This window comes from Apis dorsata, unplaced genomic scaffold, assembly GCF_000469605.1.
Source record: "Apis dorsata unplaced genomic scaffold, Apis dorsata 1.3 scaffold_257, whole genome shotgun sequence".
Taxonomy (NCBI): Eukaryota; Metazoa; Arthropoda; class Insecta; order Hymenoptera; family Apidae; genus Apis; species Apis dorsata.
The window spans coordinates 177595-190681 of record NW_006263535.1 but is presented as its reverse complement, the minus strand read 5'-3'; the positions used below and the strand labels follow the sequence as shown (position 1 = coordinate 190681).

The window sequence follows — 13087 nt, the reverse complement described above, 5'->3', positions numbered from 1 at the left end:
TGATTATTATGAGTTTACTACAAATTCAAATTCTAGAATTTTTTCATTGTAATTGAATAAAGTATGCACTGTCTTATTCCGAATCATATCAATTGTTTACCAAGAATCTGGCGACCAACTCTTAATTATACTAATATTATATATTTATGTATTTCTGCATTCATTGAATTTGTACAAAGATTCAGTTGCTTAAACACACGTTCCGGCGTATGTGTTATGAGTATTATTTAATCAAAACAGTAATAGTAATGATTATTAAACTTTCTTGAATACTAATTAAGCACGAGGAGAGATCACAGAGAAAAAACCTGCTATCAATAAATTTCGAATAATCAATTTAATGCAAAAAAATATTTTAATGAAAATTTTAATATTCATTATAGCATAACAATGGGCCTGCCCTTTCCTAAAGTACATTATGAGTAGGTCCCATGACTCTTGGGATATTTGATAAATTAAGTGACAAGTAGTAATATAAAGGATAATATAACGATGACCATGTAAAATAATAAAGTACTACGAAATTTTAATTTAAGATAGCATCACTAAATGAAAAACATGTTTTAACAAATTTATAAATACACAAGTAGGCAGCCATCGTCGAGAGTGTTACAATTAGAAGCATATTCAACTACTGCAAATATTGGAATTTGGTGGAATGTAGCAAGTTCTTTCTTTTCCAATTGTTTTGGTATTAGATAACTCCTATTTACTGTATAAAATTAATCACAATAATAGACATAAATGATAATCATAAAATTATTAACAGATAAAAAAGATAAAAAACAATTCTAAATTATAATTTATAAGATACATTTTTAATAATTTTGCATCCTATAATATTAAATATTATAATATATTATAATATTATTATAAAATAATATTATACATATATATAATATTTTATATTGAATAATTTTTACTGTGCGTTTTTAGTGATAATACATTCATTATGCAAAAATAAAACAATATATATAAGATGAAAGAACCTGGCCATTGCTGATCATTATCTCTTGTTACACTCTCGACTTATAATTACGTCAGGATGGTAGAAGTATAGAGTTGAAGAATTTAAAGATAAAACGATAAAAAACATGATCACTTTTTAATTTGCAGCCATGGATGCTTCAGGCACTCTGCTGCTGTAGCTCGCGTACTCGGGTCAAACTCGAGCATCGGAGTTAGGAACTCTTCAAACTCGCGCGCTTCTCTTGGTGACCAGTCATATTTTTCTGTAAGCACCTCGTACAGTCCCCAAGGTTTTAATCCAGTAATTCGTTTCAATTCACCTTTCTTATTGAAATACATTTTTGAGTTTTTGCCAGAAAGAGCAATGTGTCTTGGTATTTCTCCAAGCAATTCAATAATGTGTGCTAAATGATCTTCATCTCTATAATAAAAAACAAAATATATTTTATATCATATTACAAATGAACAAATTTTTTTGAATAATTACAAAAAATGGTACTTTACCTGCAATAATAATTACCACTATGTGGCTCAAAAAGATAATCACCAGTTGCTAATTCAAATGCCATGCAGGCAGTTGACCATATATCTGCAGATGTATCATATCCAGATCCTAATAACACTTCTAATGATCTATATTGACGAGTTTGAATATCATCTGTAAATTTTTTATGGACCCAACATGCATTACCAAGATCTGCTATTTTCACTTCAACATCACATTCTACTAGGGCAGGATCTAAAGGAGCTACACATGCTCTTTTTAATTGTTTACTTTCAGGTGGATGTAAATTGCGGCCTATAAAAAAAAGTAAATATGAAATTAATATAATTATTTATATATACCAAAATTACTTTTTGAAAGATTACCTTCACTACATTCATCTGTATCTTCATGATCAGGTGAATGTATTGCTTCACCACAATTTTTTTCTACATCGCATGAATTTGCATTTTCCATCTTTTCTGATTGTTGAGGTATTTGATTTTCTATTTTTTCTTCAACCGTTAAACTATCTACACCATTTATATGCAATGAAGGTGCAGATGGTTCTGAAATGTCAGGTGAACCTTTACTTTCGGTATTATCATCTATACTTTCTGTGTTTATATCTTGATCTGGACTATTTGTTTCTAATTCTCCATTTGCTCTTGTGCTATTTGCAAGTTTATCTTGTTCTTCAAGTTCTTCTATTTGTTCCATTTGTTTCTTTAATAATTCATTTTGACGTTTTGCTTTCTTCTTAAGTTTTTTTTTCTTATTTTTTGACATTTTAGAATTAGGAGTGGGTTCTTGGAATTCCTTTGGTGCAGTTGAAATCAAAGATACTGGCAATTTCATTCCAAGTGAATGTAATTCTGTTGCTTCACAAGCTAATTTTCTTATATAAGCTTCATCAACACAAACAAGAACATTTTCAGGTTTAATATCTGTATGAATAATTTTACCTATAAAGAAAAACACAAAAATATTTTGTTAATAATTAATTTTTGTGATAATAATATTAAATATTTCAAATTTATTTCAAATTTATGTAAAATTAAAACTTATTAACAAAAATTAATATTATCTAATAAAATAATATTAATCAAATATATTTTTCAGTATAAAAATCTTACATTTATTATGTAGATAATCAAGACCTTCAAGAACTTGTCTAATGATACGTTTAACATTATTTCTTGGAATTCCTCTATAGTTAGATTTGATAATCAATTTAAGAAGATTATGTCCAAGAACTTCAAATACCATACAAACATGCAAACCATTAATGCCACTAATCTTGAAGTCATTGAGTAACTGGACGGTTTTATTACGCTTAGGATCACTAGGATCTGTATCACGTACATCTTTTAATAATTTAATTTCATCCAATGCAGTTTCAGTAAAATGAGATGCAGATTTGACCACTTTAAGTGCTACAAATCGTTTATCCTACAGAACATATTTTAAAACATAATATTTATAAATTTACTTTAAAAAATACATATCTTCTTCTTAATCAAATATATACCTGTAAATCCCAACAAAGCCAGACTGTTGAAAAATGACCCCAACCAAGCTTACGAGTTACATGATAGCGATTTAAGAATAAATCTCCTATTTTAACAGGATGATATCCTCCTTTGCAATAATCACTGCTGTCTTCTTGTTCTTCATCTTCACTACTGTATACTTCATCACCATCTTCCATTGTTTCGTTACTTGAGCTATGACATGGTTCCAATCTGTAAGTTTTAGTTAGGAAAAGGTAGGGAGCAAACACGAATTAGAAAATAAAAGACTATAAACTGTTTTCAAAAATTTTCATGGGATTAGCAAAACAGACAATTTATAAATTCTATTATTTCATAATAAAATGATATTAATAATACATTTTTAAAAAATATAGATATTATTTTTCATTAAAATATTCCATAATAAAATTGATCATTTTGCAATATAAAAAAAATTCGATAAGAAATTCCATACGAATACTTATTACATCGAAAAAATTATATAAATTCATAAACGAGAAACTGTCAACGAGAAGAATACTAAATTAATAAAATAAAATGACAATGATATTTGAATACCTATTTCCATTATCACTGGAATATGGTCTTTGTGCAGAAGCATCCTGATAGAAACTCGATCCTTGTCCTTGTTGAGTAGTCGATGCCTTTGAACATTGAGCTCCTGATGTTTCTGATTCATCTTGAATATTTGCTTTTCCTTTTCGTTTGCTTGGCTTGTGCCTTTTTTTTTTGGCCTGAATCGCTAGGACCCGCCTGTTCACGTCTGTCTTTGCACTCATACCGTTCCGTGCGCCTCGATTCGTCGGGCCGCTTTCCTCTTTCTTCACACTTCCCACACTTCCGTTTTTACTTCCTTTTGTAATTTTTTCCTATATGTTTTAATGGAGGCACTTACACCCGTTACCGTTTCCCCGGGTTTACGAACGATATAATACAGTTTATTATCGTTTCATTTCTGCGCTATGCCGCGCACTTCGGTCGGCGGTTGTTTGAGTATGGCCGCCCCCGCCGTCACCGTGTCCTCGTCTCTCGTTTCGAGTAAAGCAGGTGTCGTTCTACAGGTCGTCAATATTGTATTTATCAATGCACTTCCACCTTCTACTTAAATTGCCTGTTACATCGGCAATACACTCGCACTAAAATTTTTCTTCTCTGATTTAGTCGCGATCTTGTACTTCTGCCTTCGTTAATAATTAGTACTCAATAGTTCCTTTTCTATGCCGTGGTAGCAGACGAGGCTCAAATTCGCTAAGTCTTTAAATAATTATTTTATAGTTTCAGATGCTTTTGATAAGTCTTCTTAAAATCTCTATACTGTTCTTTAATGAAATTCATAGAATATTTTATACTTAGCTTAAGTTTCTCGTGAAAGAACATCATATACATTTTAATAATCAATTGCAGCACAACCAATCGGAAAAGTGTATGTTATCTAATTAATTATATAATGTAACAAATACAAATACTGTACAGAAATAATTTATTGAAAATATTATCTATATTATCTATACTTAAATTAATCGTTTAATATTTATTTAAAAATGATTTTATCAATATTTTTAATTTATTCATTATAACCAATTATTTTTTTATATTTTATATAAAATTATTGTTATATAAAAAAATATTATTTCTATATATAAAAGAAAATAAATAACTTTTAATAACAACCATGAACAATAAAATTTAAATAAGAAATATTTCATAATAATCATATGATAACTAAGCAATTTGTTAGAAGATGGCAATACTATATACTTGATTCATTATATCTAAAAGTTTCATCAACTATATATGACATATTTTTGGTTATAACCAAAAAATATTTTTGTGGGTGACGTTTGATCTTAGAATCTTTTTAGATTATTCAACGCATGATTTGATTTGTTACTTGATATTTATATGTTTTACATACTATATTAAAAAAATATTAATAAAATGGATACGATATTTCATGAAAAGGTAAATAATAATATGCGTGAGTATTTAATGATTTTTTAAATATAAATTATTTCAATGGAAAAGTTTGTTACAGCAAGAAGGATTTTTATGCGCACAACATTGTTTAAATGCACTTTTACAAGGTCCATATTATAATGCTGTAGATCTTGCTAGTTTAGGTCATCAAATGGATGAAGAAGAAAGGATAAGAATGGCAGAATCTGGTGTTGACAGTGAAGATTATAAACTTTTTCTAGAGGTGAATCTGTGCATTGTAACTATTTTTATATTATTTATAGTGTATTGCAGAATATAAAAAAAAGATTTTAAATATTTTATTATATATATTTATTTATTTTATTTGAAATATTAATTATTATACTAATATCGTTATATGTGGTAAAGGGCATTAATTATTTTGCTTAGCAACCATCAGGAAACATGGATGACAGTGGCTACTTCTCAGTTCAAGTAATTAGTAGTGCATTAAAAGTTTGGGGATTAGAATTAATTCCATATAATAGTACAGAATCTGCAGCTATAATGGCACAGAATGATCCTTTGTATGTTATTCAATTTTTTTCATTTAAACAATTTTTATTTGAATTCGAAATATTCATAAAGTATACTTATCTTGCATTAATATTAAATAATAAAATTGAAAAATGAATACATTATATGATAAAAAATAAAATTATTTTATGTATAAATCATGTATTAAAATATAGTCATATTTTATAATATATATAATTTTTAGACAGATGAAAGCATATATTTGTAATTACAAAGGTCATTGGTTTACTATAAGAAAGATTGGAAAGCAATGGTTTAATTTAAATTCAGTATTAAGTGGACCAGAACTTATATCGGATACTTATCTTTCTATGTATTTAGCTCAGTTATTACAAGAAGGTAATATTTAGTGAAATATAATAAAGAATAAAATTATAGATACAAAATTATATATTTTTATAGGTTATTCTATTTTTATTGTTATTGGTGCACTTCCACAATGTCCTGCAGATGATATTCTTATGAAAAATCCAATAGAACCTATGTCAAAAGGACAAACGTCATTAAAAACAAAAACAAAAGGTTATTATCTGAATTAAGTAAAACTTTAAATATAATATTTTTTCTCTCCATTGAAGATTTTATTGTAATCATATATTTTTTTTTAAAATAAGACTGGTTTTAAATAAGTTTGGTTTTACAGGTATAAGTAATAATGTAATATCAAATACATTTACCAGAGCATTATCTAGTAAAGAAAAAGTATCAACAAATAAACTACAAGAAAAGATAATTCCCATAAAAATTGAAAAAAATGATGAAGAAGATGATGAAAATGCAGAATTACAAAGGGCACTTCAATTAAGTTTTGAAGAGAATAAAAGAAATGATGTAGATAAATATCTTAAATTAAGTTTGGATTTTCATGATTACAATAAAAAAACATGTGGGACTGATGACATAGATGAGGATGATGATTTAAGAAGAGCTCTTCAATTAAGTTTAGAATGTGCTACAGCTCCATCAACACCAGAATCTGAAGATTTACATTGGCATCAATTAAATCATTTTGGTACATATTCAAGGACATCAAATGGAGAAACTTCACAAAAATTGAATATTTAATAATATGTGCAAGAATATTTTTAATATTATTATTAAAATAAATTTTATTTGTAAATTATAAATAATTAGTTACTTTGTGTGTAGTATGAATAAGTATTTCAAAAATAAATGTATAAATAAAAGATCTGTACATGTTATAAATTTTAAAATGCATTAGTTTATTTTACCAATCATAAAACTTGTTATTAAAAGAGTATTTATATCTTATATTTATATCTTAATTAAATACTAAAAATTTTTTACTTTTGGTACTTTTAACAAAATATTAAAATTGACAGTTTTTTGAACGCACTTTAATATCATTGGTTTAAATTTTTCCGGAACATTACTCAAAAACGTTATGTTAAGAACACACTTTTATTTTTATGTGTATTTTATTTCTATAATCAAATAAATATTTATTCTTTGTCAAATTTATTAACTTTCAAATATAAATTTATGATTTTTATATATTTATAATAGGACATGCAAATAATTGTTTTTGCGACAATATTACCAGATGGCTATGAACCCAAATTTTTAACTGTAGTCACTCTGTAGTTGCTCCTGTTTTGTATGTGAATACTGAATGTTGACATTCAACATGGCGGCATGTCGTCAGTGCTGTGCTGTGTCGTGGTGAGTTTTATAAATCTTTTTAAAGTTATTCGATTACGAGCTTTACAATGAAACATTCATAATGATTATAATTATTTCTTTCTTGACACTTATATTCATATTTTATAAGTATAGAAAATTTCAGTAAATCTTTATGATATGTAAAGAAACGAGTGACCTCATAAAAAATTAGAATCTCGTAACTGGCGAGCATGTACAATATTTCGGATTTTTGTTTGACTATATCTTGTAAAAGTTATCAGTATTTTAAATTCAAACTTACTTTTATGATGTTTCGTTAAGCAAAATATATGTTTATTTACTTTTGAGAAATTTATAATACTTATATTGTTAGATATATTTCAAACATTTTCATGTAGGTATCCAACTATTATATTCCATTTACAGCAAAATTCGAAAATAATGATTTAAACAACAAATTGATGATAAAGATGTTTTTATTATTTGTAAAATATTAATAAGTGAAACTTTGAATATAAATAAAATCTCAAGAAATAAATAAAAAACATTGAAAGAACTGTACCAGTTGGAGCATAAAAAGTCAATGTCAAATTAGTAGTCAATTATTGTCAATATCTTATTTATCTTATGTATAACCATAAATAGGATATAATAAATATATTATAGATTTCTATATATAATTGTATATTATTATAATATGAAAAGAAAAATATATAATAACCTATATATACAAGAGATATTTTTTTCATCTCTGTTAAAAGCTTATTTTTTTAGTTTATTCAAAATAGAACTTTTATTTTCAATGCATCCATAATAATATCCATAATATAATAGAATTATATTAATAAAAATTTATCAAAATTAGTAAATTAGTATGATAAAATAAATTTTTTTTTTCAATATAAAATATAAATTATAACTACAATTTATAAATTTTGATATGTGTATATATATGTCTATGAATATATATAGATATATAAAATGCATAATATCTTATTTAAAATATATAAACTTTGATTTACATTTAAATTTTAACATTTTAACATTTACATTTAAACAATATTATTTGTTTTTTTATTTTAGCAAAATATTTTATTTAAATATAATCATATAATTAACTATTATTATTATAAATACATCTTAAATAATAAAAAAATGAAATATTTATTTATGATATCATTATTAAAATCTTTTTTTATAGTAAAGCTCATAATCTTATTAAAATATATTATTATTTTTTTAATATTTAATTATATTAATATGACAAAATATTTTTTATTTCAGCTTGTGTAATTGTTAGTTTAGGACACTTTTGAAACCAAGGCTCACTGTAAATTCCATAATTAAATGCTGAAGAAAGAAACGCTAACATAGAAATATTGGAACAACACAATCACACTCAGCACGCATTGAAGACATCTGAGGATTTCAAGTCAACATTTATCTTTTAAATCTCCTATGTTTTTTGATTTACTCCTTTTATAAAGGATGACTGCTGTTTAAAAGGAACACAGTTATTCTAGTGTACGCTATATTGAGTAAATATCAAACAGTTGTTATAACACGTGCATACGTATGTGGAAAGTATCAATGGTCTATGATGTGCTAAGAATTTTGTACTTGTATTAATTCATAAATCAACATTAACTATATTGTTCATTTGTATATTGTGTACACAAGCTTTGTGAGAAAGAGTTAGGTGAGCTATAAAGTGACCGTGATTGTGATTGCGGCTGAGATTGTGCTGCTCTTGACTAATAAAACATTTGTATTTGTATTTAAAGAGTGCCAATTTTGCACAGAGTTGCCTGGGTACTCTTTTATAAATAATTTATGACAAACGTCAAAATATTTTCAAATCCTTCCTTCCACTTCTTGGTCACAAAGAAGCCTGCATTTCTGCAGCATTTTTAAGAGCCTCTCTTCCTCTGTATTAAGTTCTTGTAACATTATAATAGTGAATGAAGATATAAGGTACCAAGAACCATTCTGTGATATCTATGTTAACACTTAAATAATTGAAAAGACTAAAAATTTCTAAATATAAGTATATATATATATATATATATATAAATATATATATATTGTGGTGAAACAGAAGTGAACATAAAAAAGAAATTAAGTAATTATTTCAAGAAAAGAGCAAAACTTATACGTAAAGATTACATTTAAAATTGTGCAAATTTGAGACAATGTCCAACAATCCTCAGTGGAAAACGTTCCAGCCGCCAATCATGAACTCTGACCCTGCAATACTTGATTACAAGTCTATGACTATACCAAGTCCTAAAGTTATAACAGGATCACATCAACCAACAACTAATATCTACAGAAATGGTACCAATTATAGTGGAGATCATTATATGATGGATTCACCTCCTGGAAATGGAAAAAACACAATACAATATGCTGGTTATCCCAACACTAAGATGTCACGTAATGAAGTTACCAGATTTCCTTTTGGAACATTTACAGGAATGGAAGGAAGCACTGGTTATACAGAAGAGTCAACAACAAATAACTCCACTTATCAGGATCAATCTGAAAACCAAGGAACTCGAGAAACTGGAATAATTGAAAAATTATTGGTGAAAATTTTATTTTATTTTTAATATTCATTTTATTATGTACAAAATTGCAATTTTTATTTTTTTCTAGCATTCATATGGATTTATACAATGCTGTGAAAGACAAGCAAGGTTGTTCTTTCATTTTAGCCAATTTAGTGGTAACATAGAACATTTAAAAATTGGAGATCCTGTTGAATTTGAAATGACTTATGATCGTCGGACAGGCAAACCTATTGCTAGTACTGTTAGTAAGATTGCTCCAGAAGTGGTTAGTATATTATTAATATATTTATATAAAATGCCAGAATAATCTAAAGTTGTATAACCAAAATATTCAAACATATAAAATACTAATATATATAAAATTTTATAATATAGGTGCTAAGTGAAGAAAGAGTTACTGGAAATGTAACAACAGAATTGCATACAAGTGGTGATACACAAGGTCGTATTAGTTATGAAAATCGTGGAGAATGTTTTTTTCTGCCATATACAAAAGATGATGTTGAAGGAAATGTTACTTTGCGTGCTGGTGATAAAGTGTCATTTCAAATTGCTACTAATCAACGGTAAATAATTTATTAAATAATTTATTTAAATATTATATTATTTATTTAATAATATTTAATAATAAATTTAAAATATTATTACTTATTACAATATATATATATTGTATATAATATCACATCAGGTAAAATTATTATAATACTGCATTTTAATTACAGAGGAAATTTAGGTGCATGTCATGTAAGATTGGAAAATCCAGTACATCCAGTTCGCTATCGTGGAGTTGTATGCTCAATGAAAGAAAATTTCGGCTTCATTGAACGTGCTGACGTAGTAAAAGAGATTTTCTTTCACTTTAGTGAAGCTAAGTCTATGAAAGAAGAACTTAGACTGGGAGATGATGTAGAATTTATAATACAAACTCGAAATGTAAATATTTTTATTCTTTATTGTATATAAACAATTGTTAAACAACAATATTAATTCTTTGCATAAATTTAATTAATTATTAATTATTAATATTTTAAGGGAAAAGAAGTAGCTTGTAATATTACTAAGCTACCACCTGGGTCAATAGTCTTTGAAGAAGTTAGTAATAAAATAGTAACAGGACAAGTACTGAAACCTCTGGAAAGGGGTACTGCAGCTCGTCATCAAAATGATCCTTTACCTGGAAGAATTCGATATAGAGATACAGAACATTCTTCAGATACAGTTGAAATTCCTTTTGGTGACAAGGATCAAAAAGGAGATTTTACTCTTAGGTTTTATACTTATAAATTATTTTTATTTATTTCTATTTTTCATTTATTTAATTATGACTTAATATGATTTTTAGACATGGGGACTGGGTCAAATTTCGTATTGCTACAGATACTAGAGATCAACTCAAGAGAGCTACTGAAATATTATTATTACCTGAATCTTTTAATGTATCCGGTGAAAAACGAGAACAAGGCATTATAGCTGCACTAAAAGATGGATTTGGTTTTATTCGTTGTGTAGATCGAGATACACGACTTTTCTTTCATTTTAATGAAGTTTTGGATGTTGATAGAGAAATTAGTGTAGGGGATGAAGTTGAATTCACAGTAATTCAAGTAAGAACAATGCATCTAGAATTTATTTTATTTCTTTTAAGTATATTTTAATTAAATTTTTGTATTAGGATCCTTCTTCCTCATTTTCAAACAATCGACAAAGTGCAATTAGATTAAAGCACTTACCGGCTGGTACAGTTCAATTTGAAACAATTATAGAAAAAGATTTATTGGGTACTATAATTCAGAGTATAAATGGCGTTGTGCCTGGTCTAATTGGATACACAAAAGAAAATCAACAAAAAAGTGTCATTTTCTTTAGTAAAGATTGTGATCCTAAGAATATCCCAAGACTTGGTGATAAGGTACATTAATATATATATACATATATGCAATATTATGATTTTATTAATACATTTTTTAAAAGTATTGGTATTTTAGGTTCAATTTAGTATCTGTCAAGTAAAACGGAATAAAGAACTTGTTGCTGTCGACATATCTCTAATGAACTCTTCCGGTGAAAAAACTCAAAATGGCAACAAAAAACTAAATGGACAAATTTGTCAAGGTTTTATTGCTGCACTTAAAGATGGATTTGGTTTTATTGAAACTGTAAATCATGATAAAGAAATATTTTTTCACTTCAGGTGAATAATTTAAATATATTTAAGAATATTATATTTTGAATATCTTTTATAATAATATTTGTATTTTTTAGCAATTTTGAAGGGGATGTTAATGCTTTAGAAGTAGGAGCTGATATTGAATGTACAATCAGTTCTGGAAATGGTAGAGGTAATGGTGGTTGTGTAGCTGCGGATTACGTTAAATTGGTACCTCGTGGAAGTATTCCTAGGCCAACACCAGTTAGTGAAGTGCTTGATGGAACAGTTATCAGACCTTTACGAAGTGCAAATCCTGACCAGGCAGAGTATGCTGGCTTAATAAAAATAAATGCTACTAATGAAGATGAAGATACTCCGGAATATGAATTCAGAATTATGGGACTTGTCAATAAACGTGAGCTGTTACAAGCTGGTGATCCTGTACAATTACAGGTGGATTCAGCAGGTCATGCTTGTAATATCGTAGCAGTTAGAAAAAAAAGAAGAGCAACAGTTGATGCAGTAAAAGGCCCTTTTGGTTTTCTTGCATATGAAGTTGATGAGGGTAAGAAATTATTTTTCCACATGAGTGAAGTTCGAGATCATGCAATACTTCAACCAGGAGATCAGGTTGAATTCGTTTTAATTACGAATCAGCGTACTGGTAAATCATCTGCATGCAATGTAACACGATTAAGGTGAATTTTCTATAATATTATATTTACATGTTTTGTTATACTATTAATATTAATTCTCATATTTTTTCTCTTTATTGTATAGTGATGCTGTTCAACAACGACCCGAACGTTTAATCAGTCGATTGCGCACTACATCTTTGGAAGATACAGGTCCTAAATTAACTATAGTTAGGCAACCAAGAGGGCCAGATGGCACACGTGGATTTAGTCAAGAAAGATCACAGCATACTCCTGGTGCTATCCAAGAGTAATGTTGTATTGAAAGGATTATTGCTTATCCAAATTGTAATCTACATTACTTGTTTTTAGTCCATACACTTCGGTACCGAGATTATTATTATTATAAGCATCGTAAACATTTGCCAAATTGAGACTAATGTGACAACAATAATAACATTGATAATCGATTGGATCATGATCTTGTTGAGAAAAAAAATATAAACTAAAAAAACAACGAGTCATTTTATCATCTTATAAAATATGAAGATAATCAGGAAGGCAGTTTGTCTGAACTACTTCAA

General features: G+C 27.3%; 3 protein-coding genes across 6 annotated transcripts; 2 read left to right on the top strand and 1 right to left on the bottom strand.

Moving 5' to 3' along the window:
* Positions 1 to 353: 353 nt before the first annotated feature.
* LOC102674882 (SRSF protein kinase 3) lies at positions 354 to 4209 on the bottom strand. Of its 2 annotated transcripts, none has more exons than XM_006616331.2 (6): positions 3547 to 4209; positions 2985 to 3198; positions 2590 to 2905; positions 1840 to 2418; positions 1474 to 1768; positions 354 to 1390 (listed from the first exon to the last, which is right to left on the bottom strand). In XM_006616331.2, the coding sequence occupies exons 1-6, from the start codon at positions 3765 to 3767 to the stop codon at positions 1099 to 1101; spliced, it is 1917 nt and encodes a 638-aa protein (XP_006616394.1). In that variant the 5' UTR covers positions 3768 to 4209; the 3' UTR covers positions 354 to 1098. The 2 variants fall into 2 exon arrangements, with proteins under 2 accessions (XP_006616394.1, XP_006616395.1); XM_006616332.2 differs by having other exon boundaries at positions 2985 to 3180.
* Positions 4210 to 4758: 549 nt separating this feature from the next.
* On the top strand, positions 4759 to 6708 carry LOC102675100 (ataxin-3-like). Of its 3 annotated transcripts, none has more exons than XM_006616334.2 (6): positions 4759 to 4950; positions 5014 to 5188; positions 5356 to 5492; positions 5687 to 5841; positions 5905 to 6024; positions 6146 to 6708. In XM_006616334.2, the coding sequence occupies exons 1-6, from the start codon at positions 4943 to 4945 to the stop codon at positions 6565 to 6567; spliced, it is 1017 nt and encodes a 338-aa protein (XP_006616397.1). In that variant the 5' UTR covers positions 4759 to 4942; the 3' UTR covers positions 6568 to 6708. The 3 variants fall into 3 exon arrangements, with proteins under 3 accessions (XP_006616397.1, XP_006616396.1, XP_006616398.1); XM_006616333.2 differs by having other exon boundaries at positions 4760 to 4950; positions 5024 to 5188; XM_006616335.2 differs by lacking the exon at positions 4759 to 4950 and having other exon boundaries at positions 4962 to 5188; positions 5335 to 5492.
* A 195-nt stretch (positions 6709 to 6903) lies between these two features.
* Positions 6904 to 13020, top strand: LOC102675405 (cold shock domain-containing protein E1). Its single transcript, XM_006616336.2, has 11 exons — positions 6904 to 7185; positions 8431 to 9734; positions 9805 to 9984; positions 10095 to 10285; positions 10442 to 10652; positions 10752 to 10987; positions 11062 to 11323; positions 11392 to 11628; positions 11705 to 11910; positions 11982 to 12566; positions 12649 to 13020. The coding sequence occupies exons 2-11, from the start codon at positions 9339 to 9341 to the stop codon at positions 12815 to 12817; spliced, it is 2673 nt and encodes an 890-aa protein (XP_006616399.1). The 5' UTR covers positions 6904 to 7185; positions 8431 to 9338; the 3' UTR covers positions 12818 to 13020.
* The last annotated feature ends 67 nt before the right edge of the window (positions 13021 to 13087 follow it).